The 18,648-nt window shown below is 43.0% G+C and overlaps 1 protein-coding gene across 1 annotated transcript in view; it reads right to left on the bottom strand.

The window, feature by feature from the left end:
- The window catches only part of MYO1D (myosin ID), a 97,899-nt gene that overhangs the window by 39,391 nt on the left and 39,860 nt on the right, over positions 1 to 18,648 (bottom strand). Inside the window, exons 2-7 of the mRNA XM_044297365.1 lie at positions 5,158 to 5,366; positions 4,422 to 4,515; positions 4,169 to 4,334; positions 2,954 to 3,007; positions 1,359 to 1,454; positions 1,106 to 1,222 (exon numbers count right to left, since the gene is read on the bottom strand). Coding sequence (XP_044153300.1) covers positions 1,106 to 1,222; positions 1,359 to 1,454; positions 2,954 to 3,007; positions 4,169 to 4,334; positions 4,422 to 4,515; positions 5,158 to 5,366 — 736 coding nt within the window. The remainder of the gene's footprint in view (positions 1 to 1,105; positions 1,223 to 1,358; positions 1,455 to 2,953; positions 3,008 to 4,168; positions 4,335 to 4,421; positions 4,516 to 5,157; positions 5,367 to 18,648) is intronic.

The raw sequence follows: 18,648 nt of genomic DNA, 5'->3' as shown, positions 1-18,648 counted from the left end.
GATAAGATGTGGCAAGCTCATAGAGACTTATCCAAAGCGACTCGGAGCTGTGATTGCCGCAAAAGATGGCTCTACAAAGTATTGACTTCAGGGGGTCAATAGTTATGCACATTGACTTTTTCTGTAATTTTGTCCTATTTGTTGTTTGCTTCACAATAAAAAAAATAAAAAACATCTTCAAAGTTGTGGGAAAGTTCTGTAAATTACATGATGCAAATCCTCAAACAATCCATGTTAATTCCAAGTTGTGAGGCACCAAAACATGAAAAAAGTCGGGGGGTGGGGGGGGGGGGTGAATACGTTTGCAAGGCACTGTAGCTGACTCTAGGAGTAGCTGACTCCGGGGTAGAGCAGTAGATCACCCTATGATACACTCAGGAGATAATCCCATCACATGTGCCTCCTCTATCCCTATTCTTTCATTAAGACACTGGGGAGGGGATGTCTGTTTGCATGTTGTTCATGCTTGATTGAGTGAACTGTATATATACTGAGTTGGTCTTCAATAAAGAGTTCTTGATTTGTTTCACCCTCAACATAGAGTCTCATCTCATGTGTGGAGGGAACAGCTATATTTACTCTGGGGAGTGCTATCGGTATTATACTCCCCTGGGATTACAACACGGTTCTACCCACTGGAAGCTGGATCCTGGTCTTGGGCCCAGGGTGGGTGGAGGACAGCGAGACCCCAGCCAAGCTGTAACACTGGCAGTGCTGATGGTGTCTGGTGGAGTGCTTGGAAGTACTTGGTGAGCACTAGGAAGCATCGATTGGCGCAGGCACCCAGTCGGGGGTGCCAAGCGGTCCGTCACAATATCTATCAGAACGTCATTTTTACTGTATTTCCCCTTTAATAAGGGAAACTAATACTGTGGATTACTGGTTGGGTCCTGTAAACCAGTGTGTATATGTCTTGGCTCTAGCATGATAGACTTATGTTATTGCTGCACTAGATGTGTATATTTGCACAGCTGTAGAGGAGTTCTGACAGTTTTCATACACTTCTTCTGAACAATCCTCAATAGCAGCTGATTCACCGCACTGTAATGTTTGCACTGACACTTTTTCCTGTTTCTCCACCACATACTCACACTTACTTACTCACCAGATGTAGAATAGCAGCCAAGACTTTGTAGACAGTCTGGATCTCCTCTGGTTTGAACCCAATCACTTTCATGGCTTCTGACACTTCTTTGAATTCTCCAACATCATTTACGGAAGACTGGATGAGAAGCGAGGTGAATAGCATTAGGTACGTATTGTACGTAGCCATCACAGTTATGGGCAAAATATTAGGAACTTGGATTGGCACTGGGCTCATGTGTTTAAAAGGTAATATTTTCATAACCTGTTCTCACCTTCATCTGCACCATGGATCGGGTGTAGGTGTAAGATGAGAGATCCTTCTGGAGGTGAAGGGAACGCAGGGTCTGCTCAGGTGATCCCAATATCAACTAGAAAGATAAAAAGAAAATCAGAATCTAACATTGTATGTTGATGATGAATTAGAGATGCAGGAAATAAATTATTTCCAAGGGACTGTATAAGATTTGGTTGTGACTTGGCTGCTTACAGGATATCTTCAAGATATGTTAGAATTTGGCAGGGAACAAAGGGCTTTGTAAAAGAAAATAAAACATTTACTTACCTTTAAAAAGAGTCACTGTACTTTCACAAAACTTTACATAAATCAATAGTACAAGCGACCACGAGAAACTTTGCAATATGTTTTATCAGTGAAAAATGTCTAGTTCTTATGTTATCAGCTGTTTACCTCTCCTCCCCCCTGCTTATTGCTTTTCACTTTGAAAAATGCTTTGAATTCTGTTTGGGGAAGGATCATGTCTGGGAGAACTGCAAACTAGATGTTCATTATGTCCAGAGGAAAATTGCTAAAAATGCCAGATACAAATGATATAATGGCCATGTAATTGCATGTAATTAAAAATTTTGCGAAGCCACTGAGTTATTCAATAAAATGTATCTGTATAGCGCCATCTGCTGTTTTTTCTTCTTCTCATTTCTTTGTCATGCTCACTGAGATGGCCGCACATGCTCAGTTTCATCCTTCAACTGTCTCCTGAGCTGTGATAGGCAGAGCATTGACACGCCTCCTGAGCTGCAGCAGAAAAGACACTGCCCTTGAGCTGTCAGCTTGAAATAAATCTAGCAGAGCAATGAATGGGGAGATCTCTGGATCCATGTGAGGTACAGGGCTGGTTCTAGCTTTGCTAGAAAGAGATTGTCATGTACTATATGATGTCTGATTTTCATTTTTACATTAGTCATTGAATAACCTCTTTAAGTTTTTTTTTTAAATCTATAAAGCCCCCTGCTCCCTGCCAGATTTTAGCAAATCTTGGAGAACCCCTTTAATCCTTATATGCAGTAACTTTGTGCAGACTTGTAAGTCCAATCTTTAATGTACTTGCCTTCTCCTCCCTTTACAAAATAAGAAATAGCCATAAATAGCCATATTAGATTAGTCATGGGGCTACTTTCTTGTCACCTGGTCACATAAAATTTCCTTCCCCTCCCCTTTTAGCATTCCCTGGCAACTGCGGACAAGAATAGGACATGCTCTATTTTTTCTGGAGCTGCGGACCAGAAGAACGTCGGCGCCCTCCAGAAATGCGGATGCAAACAGCACACTGTGTGCTATCTGCATTTATTCCGTCCCCATAGAGAATGAATGGGTCCACACCCGTTCCGCAATTTGTGGAACGGATGCGGACCCATTATTACGGACGTGTGAATGGAGTCTTAAAGAGAGAGCACCCTCCCGTCTCTCACTATGAAGAGACAGGTTGGATAGATTCTAAGCCTGTACAGTGTGAAAGAAATTGTTGTTTTGTGCATCATATAGGAATGTACTGTGAGGTAGGAAGACATATGGAGAGAAAAATGAGTTCATATGGAATACTGAGGTTTCTAATCAACAGGAAAAACCAACCTGATAAAAGGAGTGAAAATTCCTCTCTCCCAGCTGCTGAACAATCACCCGAGACTAGAAGAAAAGACATGGAAATATGAATTCACTAACTATTTCACATTAGCAACAGGGTTGCAGCTACAGAGGGTACAGAGGTGCTAGCCGCACCTGGGCTTCGGTGCCTGAGGAGGCCCAAAGGCCCCTCTGCCACATAAGAAGACACCAATATTATAAATGACAAGTGGTAGGCGGGAGCTTATTACAGATTTTTCATCAGGACCAGTGGCAATGTTTTTTTAATTCAAGGGGGTGTCTACACAATATTTATCACCTATCAAATGATAAAATTTCTGATTGCTGGGGGTCCCATCGATCACTTGAACTGGGTCCAGAGCCACCTCTGTTCCTCCTCGATGCAAGGAGGAGTTTGAATACAGTAGTGGGCATTCCAACTGCCACTCCATTCAATCTTTAGAACAGTGCATTGAATGGAGGGACAGTTCTCCTGAATGACCACCGCTCCATTCCTGTAGATAGGTGACAAGTGACCTTTATGGGACAACCCATTTAAGATAAGTTAATAGGTCTTTGATACTTGACCACTATTCATCAGATAGGCCATATAGCAGACCTTTAAATGGTAGAACATATTAATATATACAATGCCATAACTACAAGTTTAAACCCCAGCAGCACTGCATATAAATGGACAATTCTATTATAGAAACTGAAGACTTTAAGGGAGTCTGTCAGCAGTTTTGACCATGCAGAACTGCTGACAGCACTAGGTAGGGGCTGGAGAGAGCAATACAATTATACGTTTTGTGGAGCTTTTATTATCAGGAGTAGTGTGAATATGAAGTTTTATTTTGACTGATTTTGCTCTTGCAAATGCCAAGTGGAGGGTTTCAATGTCAAGTGCTCGCTAAATTGAGCTGCTATGAGTGACAGGTGTAGCATCCAACCAGGTGACCAGTACATCTATTAGTAAGAGCACAGAGAGGCTGTGAAGCGCTTTAATGGAAAAAGCACCTGACAATGAAGCCCCACCCTGGGCACTTGCAGGAGTAAGGTTTGGCAGAATAAAACTTCATATTCAAACTACTTCTGAGGAGAAAATCTTCACAAAAGGTACATCTGTCTGGCTCTCCCCAGCCCCCACCTGGTGCTGTGAAAAGTTTAGCATGGTCAAAACACCCACCACAGTGCTCCCACCATTCAGTATTTGTTGCTTACTTTCTCCAATAGGTAATTACTTATGTGTCCCCCAATAGGATCCCCTTTGAAGTCAAAGTTAATGTCCATATATTTTCCAAATCGGCTGGAGTTGTCATTGCGATTAGTTTTAGCATTTCCAAATGCTTCTAGGACGCAGTTAGACTTAAGCAGCATATTCTTCACCCTGTGGAATTGTATAGGAGACAGTGGATCTATATGGTGTCCAAGAAATAATAAAAACAGATTTTAGCAGGGCCGTCTGGTTATATACCTCTCCACCTCGGCTCGCTGGCTTGGATTAGTAATGGCGGCTATGTACTGCATTATGTATTTACTGGCTTCAGTCTTCCCAGCACCACTTTCTCCTGCAATACAAAAAATAAGCCAGTATAGAATTAAATGAATACGGAATACCTACAGGAGGTAAAAATGATGAGGATGAAAAAGTCAACAATGTTCACCTCTGGGGACCTTTTTTGCAGACCCCCCAGCATGGCCGGACCAGCAGTAGGAATCATATAGACCTGATCCTGTTTCATGAGGGCTGTGTGGCCGCTGCAGCCAATGACTTGTCACAGTGGTGACGTGTCACCCATCTGTCACCGCTGTGGCAGTCATTGCCCAAGTGAACACATCAAACCAGATGTTGATATCTGAAGATCCAGGAGCTGTTTCAGGCAAGGATGGAGGAGACAGGCAAGAATGGAGGAGATGGTTCAGTGTGAGATGTATCTACTAAGTACTTTCTGTTCCTCACATGCAGAGCTTTTGGTCATTTTTCCACAAATGTTGGACAACCCATTTGAATGATATTGGCTGCTTGCTGTCAGCACTAGGGGGAGCTAAGGAATGTATTGCATACTACTCAATTATTGAGTTCAATGTATTGTTATATGTATCAACTGCTGTGCTCCTCATAGTGGTGTTTAATATAATAGCCCACCAGGTCTTGATAGCATTTAGTATGTTGTGACACAAAAGATGAAGAGTGACTACAGCAATAGTACCTGATATTACTATGCACGTGTCTTTGCACCGTCTCTTCATGGCCTTGTAAGCTGCGTCTGCGATGGAGAAGAGATGTGGAGGTCTTTCATACAGCTCTCTTCCTTTATATTGTTCTATTGTATCCTTCCCATAGATTGGAAGACTCTTGTAGGGGTTCACGGAGACCACCACCTCCCCGATAAATGTATAGATACGCCCCTTCTCAAACCTGAACCAAAAGAATAAAAAGATATTAAGATATTACAGCAATCTTCTGACAACCTTGAGTAAGACAAAGGCACCCTGCATTCTTAAAAGACGTAATACACCAGCTAACCGACAGAAAAATCTCCAGGACTATTAGCAGTTTATTTAACCGATACCGATAACTCTGACCATAGGCCATTCGTTGCTGTATGCAGAATTTTTATAAAGGAGAGGCCAATACAAATCACATGTAAAACATGTAAAATACTTTCCTGGGGTGTCTAATACGCCAGGTGGGGGAAATATTGACACTCCCTTCTGTATATTGGAGGCTTGATCATTCATTGCTTATGGCTTAGGAATGTATATATAGGAGGCCAAATGCAGGAGCACACTATAGAGTCTGAACATGTCCCAGTCTCAACCTCACCAAAAGAAAGAGAATAATCTGTTATCTCAGACAAGAAATAACAATTAAAGGCTAACACCACCTTTGGGAACAATTTTTTTTTATGAGTGCAATTTACTCATTTTGGGCAAAAAAAATCATGTTTTCAATTATTTCAGTTGGTCTTTATTAAAAATGTTCAACAGCTTTTGTTCTACAGGTTTAAGGGTCCATTCACACGTCCGTAATTTGGGTCCGCATTCATTCCGCAATTTGCGGACCCATTCACTTTCAATGGGGCTGGAATGGATGCGACTCCGCATTTCCGGGATCTGCATCCATTTTTTCGGGATCCGCAATTCCGTTCCTGAAAAAAATAGAACATGTCCTATTCTTGACCGCAATTGCAGATCAGAAAAGGCATTTTCTATTATAGTGTCTGTGATGTGCAGTCTGCAAATTGCACATCGCACATTGCAGGAGTCCGTGTTTTGCGGATCCTCAATTTGCGGATCCGCAAAACACTTACGGAGGTGTGAATGGACCTTAAGTTTCAGTCTATCTGCAGAGTATCTTTCTTTCTGTTTCACACTGACTAGTCAGGTTGCTACTCTGACAACTCTAGTCCTTATCTCTGAACTCCTGACAGCTCATAAACACTAATTTAATGGAAATGAAAATCAGATATCATATAGTAAATGACAGTCTTTAACCATCTTAGAACCAGCCCTGGATCCAGAGATCTGCCCATTCATTGCTACAATTGTTCTGCTAATTTTATTTCAAGATGGCAGCTCAGGGGTCGTGTCCTTTCTGCTGAAGCTGGTGGCAGTTGAAGGATGGAACTGAGCATGTATGTCAACCTCAGTGAGCACGATAGAGAATTTAGAAAAAAAAAGGGCATGGGTGCTATACAGATGGATTTCAGTAAATAACGCAGTGGCTGTGTTAAATTTTTAATTAAGTGCAATTAATAGGGTTGTCCAGGCTTTTAATATTGATGTCCTATCCTCAGGACAGGTCATCAATATCAGATCGGCGGGGGTCAGACAGCAGTGGTGAACTGGAAGAGAGACGGGAGACATAGTGTGCGGCGCACTGCGAGCGCCGTCTCCTCATACAGCTGATCAACGGGGATGCAAGGTGTCGATCGGATATTGATGACCAATTCTGAGGATAGGTCATTAATATTAAAAGCCCGGACAACCCCTTTTAAATAAGTATTCAGATCCAGGGGCTGGTTTGAAAAAGGTAGATTTATTTTTATTTTTATGGGACAACCCTTTTAAGCCATATTATTGTTAGTTTGATAAGAGTTTAGCTATAATGTGTTTATGAGTTGCCAGGAATTTAGAGACAAGGGCTACACATCAAACCGTCAGAACAGCAACCTGACTGGTCAGTGTGAAACTGAAAGCTAGATAGTGTGAAAAAATGGCGGCCCCATATTCATGTATACAGAATAAAAAGAAATGATATATCTCCAATCAGAAAATAAAAACAGAATGGAAAAAAATAATACTTTTCAGTATCTGGTTTGATTTAGAAAAAAAAAGTTGATATATTCCCTTGAAGATGTCAGAAAAAAAAGTTAATAAACTGCCATGTCAGCTATAGCCCCACAAGAGGGAGCTGTTCTACAATAGATATATAAAATGTACCACAAAAATTGCAAACTGCACACTAATCTATCCTACCTTGCCTCAAACATTGTAGTGTTATGTAGATGCTACTCAAAATGAAGTGTCTATTGGATATGATCATGTATCATATCATGATAGAGGACACCGGGGTCAAGACTTGCAACTGCTTCTACAGCAAACAGAAAAGTGCTAACCCTTATAATACTGTCATTGTCCTATTTATTCCATGCTTTTTTCTACAAAGATGTTGGGCTCCACATGAGAAAAGAGCAAGTGTGAACATGGAGTGTGCAAAAAGACATGTAGAGTACTGAGAGGCTAAGGGAAGGGGTATAACACACACGGGGCAGAGAAATGGTGGAAAGATCAGAAGAAAATGCCCCATTTTGTATGATTGTTACATCATCAATCAAGATAATTGTAGCTGAAATCCTGAAACACCTAGCCACCTGAGATGGACCTAATCACGTGGACTCCATGCCAGTTTTTACAATGGGACCAAACGATCAGGTTACATATGTCATTCTGCAAGTTTGTATAAGCAGGTCTTCTTCAGATCTGGTCAGAGGTCTCAACTGGAAAGGGTCACAGCTGCCTCTACTAGCATCCACAGGTGACCCTGTGTGTTTTCTTTCTATAGCAATAATATTCACATAACATATTATTAGGGCACAAAAAAAAAAGACAAAATATTATTTTTTCTCTTCAATATCTATAGTGTTGGAATGAGGTAACCTGGGCGCACCAGAGGAAATGATTCTCAGGCCCAACACCTATGTCATCAATAAAATCTAATATATAGACCCTAGTGGCAAGCAATTAGCTCCAAATGGGATTTTTCTCCTGGAACTTTGGGGCCCACAAAGGCTTCAGAAACTGGGCCCACCGGAGGATCCTCTGGTACTCAGGCCAGTCCAACCCTGAGTATCTTCAATGATTTTCTACAGAAGGAAGATGTGGGCAGTATACAGTGTCCAGTGGATCACTGCTAAAAGTTAATTGCTTTTCAATAGTTAAAGGCTATGGGGCAATTTTATTATTGCATTCTACTCATTTTAAGCTAAAAAACTTTTTTTCAATTCGGCTTCGTTAAAAAATGTAAGCTCCTTTCTCTGTACAGGGTGGAGATTCTCTGTTAGCAGGCCCTGTTTACACTGTGTCCCGTCTGGGAGCTCAAATGATGGCTTATGTGAAGCTTATCTCTGATCTCCTATAAGAGCTCATAAATACCATTATAGCTCAATTCTTACGTTACTGATAAGAATATGGCTTACATAAGTGTTTATGAGATGTTAATAGTTTGGAGATAAGGACTACAGCTGTCAGATGATGGCTGAAAGTGAAAGTAAGATCCTCACAACTAGGCTTTGGGGTGAGCGCCTTAATCTGTGTGAGGAGACTAAAACTTCACCTTTTATTAAAAAAGAAAACTGCTAAAAAAGTAAATAAATACCAATTGAAAAAATATATTTTTAGACCAAAATGAGTTTTACAGGCTAGGGCAGCGCTAAAGCCCGCCTATCAGTGCTGGTGACGTCACCGGGCTCACTGCTGGGTGTGGAAGCCTCCGCCTGGCAGCCCTATGGAGAGCCTAGTTCGTCACCAGAACTCCAGCAAATGCTTTTGCCCTGCGCGATTTAGCGCAGGGCAAAGGAGAGCATCGGAGCATGAACTGCTCCAATGCTTAAGTCAGGGGTGCTGCCTGGGTTAAAATAGGGATATGTCCAGGTTCAGCTCTGAACCCGGACAACCCCTTTAAACGTTGTTAAAAGCACTTATTTGCTTATGCACTGTGCACATCCCAAATGGTTGTGAATGAACAACAAACAGTTAACCCTGGCTAGTTTCCATGGTGATGGGCTGGTCCTGCCCCCCTGGCTGGTGTGAGTCTTAGTTGAGTAAAGCTAGGGGCAAAATCTACATGGGAGAGCTCTTGCCAAGTAGGCCCAAAGAGAAGCCTAATCCAGGAAACACCAACCCTAAGAGACCAAACATCTCAGAAGGTTTAGAACCACCAAAGTGTGCAGTGCACTGGATTCAGACAGTAAGGTACTGCACATTTAGGGCAATAAGACTTTAGTGCTTGTAGAAAAGGTATATTGCTTCGGCATCCACTACACTTTAAGATAGACTGGCCATCCGGATCCAGGATCTGCCTACTCTGTAATATACTCCAGAACTACTACTCTCATCATCTGCTCAGTGAAGAAAGACTTTATTTATTGCAACCTAATGGACCTGGTCATTGACTCCATCAGTCTTCCTCCAGCCCTGCACCTGTCCTCCTGCCTTGCACCCCATTACCACACACATTTAAAGGGCTTGTAAGATGGTTATGTGGCACTTACTAATTCAGCCTTTGTTGAAATTCTGCGCCATTTTCTATATTTCATGAGGTATGCTCCCTTGTTTGCAAATTCTTTTGTGCTGTTCACACGGAGGTCCTGTCCATAAGATGGCTGCTGATGGAGAGTCATGTCACCTCCATGTGATGTCTCCTCCATTCAAATATTTTGCATCACATGAAGGTGATTTGCCTGGTCACATTAGCATACCGTACCTCATGAAATATAGAAAATGGCGCAGAATTTCAACAATGACTTTATTAGTAAGTGTCACAATAACCAGAAAGTGGCCAAAACCTTTAACATCAAGGCCACCCCAACTACCAATGTACAGGGGCCTCAATACCAGGGTGTGCCCCATGGGAAGAAAAGGTACACCCTTCTTTCACTGCATGTGCAACCAAGGGAGCTTTAGAGGGATTAGCCCCCATGAAGGACTACAACCATCTTCATCCACCACCACTCCCATACCCAACTGGCCTCCAGCAAGCCATCGTGCCTCCCCTGCAACCTGCTGAATTTCACAAGTAAGAAGCAGAACGGACGAGGAATGCTTTGACACATGTAAAATTTTGAGAGTAGCAGAAATCTTTGAGAACCTGACCAACTCAAAACCCAAATGACTTGAAACCCAAATGACAAGCCTGAAGGATAAGAGTAAAGAGAAAGACGGACAGTGACAAAATGTAATAGAGGAATGCAAGCATAAAACAACACAGCATTGACAAGCCTGGGCACCAAACAGAAGACAGGGCGTTGTGGATGAACACTGCGGGTAGGGTTGCCAGGAGTAAAACTCAACTTGACGGCACATAATAATTCTAATTTCGCTACTGCCCCTTTAAACATAAAACAGACTTTGACTAATGACATCCAGTCATCTCTCATGCCCCAGCCACAAAGCTAAAATTTCAGAAAATGACCACTGCTATTTCTAGCAGACAGTGACCAAGAGCTGCAAACCTCAAGGCGGCTCTGGGGTTAAAACCAGGGAAAGCTGAAATGGATTTGGAATACAGGCTATAAATAGGTTGAGTTTCCTTTCCCAAATTTTATATAATGCCTCTTTATACCTCAAAGTCAGCAGGAGCACACTGAGCGAGAGAGAGAGAGGCCCAGAGCCAGCGGGAAGGTTGGAAGCAAGCTAATAGGACTGTGTGGGTTAAAGGGTCAGTCTAACACCTCCTGGGTCACCATAACTGGGATACACGAAGCTCTGACTAGACACGTGTATATCTTGAGGGACGTGGACAAGCTGAAGGTCAGGCATACTGAATCTCCATATAGTGCCATTTCACAGCTTACTCTACTCAACGGTACAAAAATTCAGACTCAATGTGCTTTTAATAGTCAAATACCCAATGTCCTCCTCATAAAGGTCAAGAACGCCAAGTCTACATGAACAGGTAGCACATTACAGGAGACCTTCTGCACAGATTTAATGACCGATATCGTCCATGTCAGACAACGAAAACTAAGAACTCCTGCGCGATGATAAGACGACTGAGGAAACAGCGAACCCGTCACTGGGATCGGTGCATGCCTAGTGACGCTGTTGAAGCTGTTGCCCTCAGTCGTCTTATCACGCAGACAATCGCCGGCACCGTGGACAAAGAATAACGCCCCTCTGGGCTCCTTACATTTGAATATCATAAAAGCGTTTTTTTAAAGAAATGACAAGACGCAGAAAAAAAGAACAAGACATATGGAAATAAGGTACTTTATTACACATGGATTCACATGGATTTTTGCTAATATGCTAGTGACAGATTCCCTTTAAAGCCAGCAGGTGGCGCTCTTACATAAGAAAAAGCGCTCCCTGTCGGCTTTCAACTTCTTCAATGTAATACATGCTTGTAGCAGAGTGCTACAAGCATGTATTACAACCACACCGGTCCCGCTGGCCACTGCACACCTCCCTGTGAGTACATCTGTCTAATGAAAACACAGTCACAGCGATCTGCGGTAGCACGGAAATACAGCTATGCATTCAGATCACAGATAAGAGCCTACCTCCGCACGACTTTCTACGTCGCGGCGGGAGTGTATGCCCGTGCCGCCGCAGATCACTGTGACGGGGCTGTCAAGTGGTTAAAAGGGCTGCCCAGATATTTTTTTTTTTATTTGCACCACAGCCAGCTGAACTTGTTGGACAATCCATACTCACCATCTCCCCACGCTCCACCATTCCAGCTGTCACATCGGCCACTGCAGCCAGTGACTGGCCTCAGCAGTGACATGTCCCCAAGCACATAACCGTTCAGGCCAGTCATTACCTGCAGCAGTGCATGTGGCTGAGGTGCAAATAAAAAAATAAAAAAAAGGAGGAAACCCCATTAATGAGGTTATCCCAAAAATATAAATCATCTATCCATGGCTGTGCCTGAGCCTACATTTTCTGCTGCCAATTGCAAATTCTGGCCAGAGATGTGACTACTAGATCATGACAGTTTAAACAATGCTTAAAGCGGTTTTCCAGGATTTTAATATTGATGAACGTCCCATTCACTTCTATGGAACAGTTTGTTCCCATACATTTAAACAGGAAGGAGCCGTCACATAGAAGTGAATGGGACTGCTTAGATGTAATTGCAATAAAGGGATGCTGCGCTCGCATGGCAAGCTGCCTTCTCTTCAACCAGCTGATCAGCGTGTCCGACCCCCACCGATGATGACCTATCCGACACCCGGGACCCCGCTGATCAACTGTATGAGAAGGCACCGGTGCTCCTGTGAACGCTGCGGCCTTCTCCGTGCTCACTAAGCACAGTGCCGTACATAGTATAGCGTCTGTACTTGGTATCGCAGCTCAGCCCTGTTTTCTTCTCTGGGGCAGAGCTCCTCCTAGGCCATGTGGCTGATGAACGTGTCGTCACTGGTCTAGGAAAAGCTGTGAGAAGGCGGCGGCGCTCACCAGAGCACTGGTGCCTTCTCAAACAACTAATCGTGTCGGACCCCCACCGATCAGATACTGATGACCTTTCCCCAGGATCAGTAGTAAAATCTCGGAAAACCGCTTTAACAGCAGTAACATCTGAATTTCAAGGTTTTGGGTGTTTTTATTCACACACAATAAATGAAAACCTGCACGACGGCTCAGCATACAGAATAAGGGTGGATTTACATCACATTTTACGCCTCCGTTTGACATATACGTTAGAAAAAAAGGATACAAACATGCAGCACAGCACGTTCTTGTGTCCTTCAGAGTCTGGTAAAAAAAAAAAGTATACTTTTTTTTACAATGGAAATTTATAGTGAAAGAATGCCACTGTATGGCATCAGTCTGCGTCTGTTTAACGTATACGCTTTTTGTATACATTAAACGAATGGGAAAAACATTATGTGAACCCAGCCTAAGCTATCCAAACAGTTGCACATGGCGGTTCCATTACAATATTTCCATGCAAACAGCAGTAGTATTAGGCTGGGTTCACATCACGTTTTTGTCATATGTTTAATGTATACAAAAAAAAACAACTTATGACAGATACTGTGGCATCTGTCACCATCGAGTTCCACTGTAAAAAAAAAAAAAAAGGGGGTTTTTTTTATGGACTTTCCAGAATTCCAGAAAATTGTGGTAACTGCGCTTTTCATCCAGTCCTGCAAAAAAAACTTATACGTTAATATATCCTTTTTTTTTTTTTACAATGGAGCTCTATAGTGAATTAGGCCGAGGCATCTGTTAATGTATACGTTTTTTTGCATACATTAAACGGATGGCAAAAACGTGATGTAAATATAATTCTTTAACTACCAGTTAAAATTGGCCAAAACCAAGTGGCAGAAGAATAAAAATTACAGGTTGTGTAAGAAATATGTGACAGCGCGATGTTTGGAGACTCTCCCATCCTGTTCTGGGGTGCGGCAGGAGGAGAAGTCGTTCCTTCTAGATTACAAAACCCTTCTTGATTACCTTCCCCTCAAGGCAAGGAATGAATGAGCAGAGTGGGCTCCGGCTGTGCCAGCGTGTGATCTAATAGGCTGGGTATTCATACCATTTAGTGGTACATAAGGAGAATGGTGGTGGAATCTGGTAAAATCATGCACCACCACCGCAGGAGTACTCTCATCAGACTGATTGATAAGGGTAGTCTGCTAGTTGAATACACACACATCCTGTCCTGACTAATGCTCCATATGATAGCAATGGAAGGCGCACTATTGACTCCCTGCCTAAGGGTAAAACCAAAAGGTGCAGCAAGACATGCCCACCCACATCAAAATAGTGCTGCCATTGCTTGCTTAGGGTGGGTGTAGCCTGCGGCGTGCAGGTGGTCGCATCGTTTGGCCTTACCCTAGGACAACACTGTAAAAAAAGAATGTAGAGATTTGCATTTTGGGAACCATCATCCTTTTACTAGGCACTCTACTGTAATTTAATCTACAGAAAGCTGCAAGAAAGGAGCTTAGCTAAGTGGTGACAGTCTTGCTGATGGTTTCCATTAGTGACCAGAAAATGTATAATGCAGGCTGTAGCTCAGGATCAAAACAAGGTAAGTAATACAGTATAATCACAAACTTTTTACATTTAGATTATATTTATACATTTATTCCCCATGACACAGCAATCCTGGAGCCTCTTTTCTTGTCAATCTGTAATGTGTCATTCCTCTTTTATTCCTCCTAGAAATATATGAATAAGTAAACAACTGGGTGTTACCAGTATCCTTATACTCGTCTCCCTAAGTCCTCTTGCACTTGACCGTTGAAAGGGTCCATGATATGTCCGTTCTGCAAAAAGATAGAACAAGTTCTATTTTTTTGGCGGAATGGAAGCTCGTATCAGAACCCCACGGAAGCCCTCCGTAGTGCCTCTGTGGGGTTCCGCACAGCACCGCATCTCTGGATTTGCGCACCCATTCAAGTGACTGGGTCCACATTCGTAATGCGGAATGCACACGGACGGTGCCCCATGTATTGCGGAACCGCCGTATATACGGCCACGGGAGCACAACGGCCGTGTGCAAGAGGCCTAAATTGTCTGACACTGTCAGGTCTGATTGGACAATGTCAGTCTGTGTAGGGACCCCTCCCCCCCCAAATGATAACATCCAGTGGTCAGTTTAGCCATAGGTTTCTAGGAGGAATAACAGAATTATAAGAAAGCATGCTCTAGAATTGTTATATTACAGGGAATACATAGGTATGTAAATAAAGGTGACCACGCTCATACGATCTTTTCTACAGACAAGTATTATATCCTGAACATAATCTCAAGACTGTTGTATGCTTCAGCAGAAAGCTGGTTGACCACCAATATGATTTTTATTACAGATCTGATGAAAAAACTAGGCAGATTCACTGAGTGAAGGAATTGTAATAATGGCAGTACTGGTAATTATCCAGCTTTCCTAGAACCAGAGATAACAATAGAATGGCTGACCAGAATATTTAAGAACCTGCCAAAAGGGGACAAGTGGTGGACTATCAGAATTTCTGGATTATCGGATACTAGATTACAGTGATCCTGATATAAAACGACAGCACTTACTCGTGATCACGCTATTCAGCAATTCGATTTGCATATAACCACGCAACTTATGCTAATATCGCACGTACTTTCAGGCTCCCACGCAGCAGGTAGATAGACAATACCACTCTTCTATACAGTTCAAGCACAGCAGGAACCACTGATTCATCTGTGGTAAACTTTCTGAAAAGATGGTACTTAAAGGAATTGATCACTTTAATCGCAAAACATCCTAAAAGGCCATACATGATGTTGTGGCATATAAAACTGTATTTGCCCTTACCGGAGGCCCTTCTGTTGAAGACCTCCTGTGGCCCATGTGTGGGTTATGTAAACACTGGAGAGCTGTGGTCTCATTATTGATAGTACATAAGATGGTGCTGATCACGTGATTTCTGCACTGCTTCCTTGGCTGTCTCGGGCTGCATCCAGTTCCGAGTTTTCCCAGCAATAAAAAGTATCTGCTGGCCACATGATAGGGGACAAGCTACCTTCAGGCAGGAGCCCTAGGAGTCCTGTCGACAGGACTTTCTTTTCTGTCCTGCATAACGGGAACTATTTTGCCCATAGACCTCTATTATGACGGATCAAAACGGAATGCCTCTAAAGGTTTCCGATTTGAATTCCGTCTTACGAATTCCGTTTTAACCATGTTATAACGGAAAGCAATAACGGAATTCATAACGTTAATGTGAACCCGCCCTAAACTATATATTGCCCATACTTTGCTATTAGGTATACACAGTGCATATGGAAATAAGTACGGTAACAACAAATCACAACATTTAACGTAGCAACATTAAAAGGGGTCGTCCCACGAAAAATATTCTACAGTTTTCAAACCAGCACCTGGATCTGAACACTTTTGTAATTGCATGTAATTAAAATTTTTGTATAGCCACTGAGTTATTCAATAAAATGTATCTTTATAGCGCCACCTGCTGCTTGTATTTTTCTTATTTCTTTGTCCTGCTCACTGAGATGGCCGCACATGCTCAGTTTCATCCTTTAACTGCCTCCTGAGCTGTGATAGGCAGAGCATGGACACACCTCCTGAGCTGTGATAGGCAGAGCATGGACACACCTCCTGAGCTGTGATAGGCAGAGCATGGACCATGCCCCCCTAGCTACAGTAGAAAAGACACTCCCCTATAAATCTAGCAGAGCAATGAATGAGAAGATCTCTGGATAGCATTGTTAAAAAGTGGTTCCCATGTACTATATGAGGTCTGATTTTCATTTTTTACAGTATTCATGGGATAACCCCTTAAAATTAACCCTTTTTACAGTAATTAACCTTTTGCAGTCATCCTATGGGGCACTTTGCATACACAGATACAGGCAGCAAAACTTCCTGTATTTTAGTATCTGCTGAAAAATTTTGCCGCCCCCACTGATACTCACATTTACTATGGGCTATTACAATAATGTGTTCTATCATAGGCCTGTCCAACAGGAGAGCAGTCATGCAGAGCTGTGATAGGGAGAGAGCTGCATGCAGAAAGAACACACCCCCTGCGAAAGGACATGCCTCCTAAGCTGTGATAGGAAAAGACCTGCAGCAGAAAGGACACCCCCGAGCTGTAATAGGGGGAGAGCTGCAGCAGAAAGGACATGCCTCCTAAGCTGTGATAGGAAAAGACCTGCAGCAGAAAGGACACCCCCGAGCTGTAATAGGGGGAGAGCTGCAGCAGAAAGGACATGCCTTCTGAGCTGCCAGTCTGAAATAAATTCAGTAGAGTAATTGGAGAAATGAATGGGGGATCTCTGGATCCATGTGAGGTACAGGTAGGGTGGCCAGACGTCCGGTTTTCAGGCTCCCTGTCCTTCTTCTGGTGCAGTGCCTGGACGGACACAGGGATGTCCACCCTTTCAGTAGCTCACGCTCAGAGAGCAGCACTGGGTTGTCTAAACGTGAGCTGCAGCAATGACTGAGGCTTCTCTTACCCACCCCCAGTCACTAGAGCCGCAGACATGGCTGACTGAGGGGGAGAGAAGCACCCCGGCTGCCCCCAACTCACCCTCCCCTCAGAAAGTTCTTATCTCTTCTTCAATTTGTTTTTTTTATAGCCTGTGATAGGGCGTGGCTTCAGGGAAAAGGGGGGTGGTTTATCTGTTTGGGGGCGTGGGCGGTAAGGTCCGGCTTTCTGGGGTGAAGCCATCCTAGGTACAGGGCTGGTTCTAGCTGATTGCCATGTACTATGTCTGATTTATATTTTTTTACACTAATCATGGGATAAACCCTCTGTCTCCCCTGAGCCCAGGCGACTGGCGCACTTTAAGACAAGTAGTTGACAAATGAGGAAGGGCTCTTGTACTTTTGTGCTATTCCTATACGTTTTCTTGCCTGACAGGTAATTTGTACATGACAAACACTTCCTTGATCTCCGCATGCTGTCTAATGTGACCACTCCCTGGTCGTACAGCTCTGCTTTTACTTCTCAAATTGTTCTCTTAAAGACTATAATAAAATAATATAAAATCCACCCTAGAAATTACAATAATTAACCCATAAGCTGCTCTGTACTTCCTGAGGCCTTGAGAATCGCAGAAGATGGCGGGGACACTAAAGTTACCAAAATAAGCAGAAGTATACTAATAACTCTTCTCATTGTATCACCTCTTATTTAATTATTCTGTACTCTTTACAGAGATTGGAAAAAATGTGAAAAAAATGTTTAAAAAAAAAACCCTTTTCCATTACATGGAACTGGCTCGACTGTAACCCACTCTATCCTGTTTTTCCATTGTTCTACTAGGCCACTGTTCCATATAGTACCTGGTACTTGGTTCTTTTGTAGTACAACATCCAAGAAGGTTCCCAGTAAGCCAAGCCAGTACCATGAAGGTTATAGGAGCGCACAGCTGAATAATGCTTGGCCCAAGAGAAGAGTCACCACCAAACCACCAGTTACCATATCCACAGTGGAAAACAAACTACCTGGTGCCAAATAAGAGTAGAGATAAGGAGATTGGAGCTGGTACATCTAGTGAAGATGTGGCTATAGCAGTCTTATATGGGAGGTAGCTTGCTGCTGCAGAAACCATGGTCCCTGCTCTGGTTATAGTGAAGGACCTGAGCAGGGGTCAGCAACCTCTGGCACTCCAGCTGTTGTGAAACTACAATATCCAGACCAGCACACAAACTTGCTTGGCTGTTCTCAAAATGCCCATCGTAGTGAATGGAGAATACTGTGAGCTGTAGTTTAAAGGGATTCTGTCACCGTTTTTTTGCCCCTCCATTTAAAAATATGGTTATGTTCAGGGAGCTTTAGTGATTCCTAATGTGGTCTTATAACTGAAATCTGTAGGCTCATTTTGTCTAAAAAACGTTATAACTAACCTGTCATTCATCCAACTCCCTCACCCCCCCCTCCTTCTTCTCTAACATCTCGCCTGTGCCTGATGCGCCCGTGCGGACTTCTCCGTTCGGCTTCATGGAGCGAAGTGCG

This window comes from Bufo gargarizans, chromosome 6 (genome assembly GCF_014858855.1).
Source record: "Bufo gargarizans isolate SCDJY-AF-19 chromosome 6, ASM1485885v1, whole genome shotgun sequence".
Lineage (NCBI taxonomy): Eukaryota > Metazoa > Chordata > Amphibia > Anura > Bufonidae > Bufo > Bufo gargarizans.
This window is presented reverse-complemented; position numbering and strand designations above follow the sequence as displayed.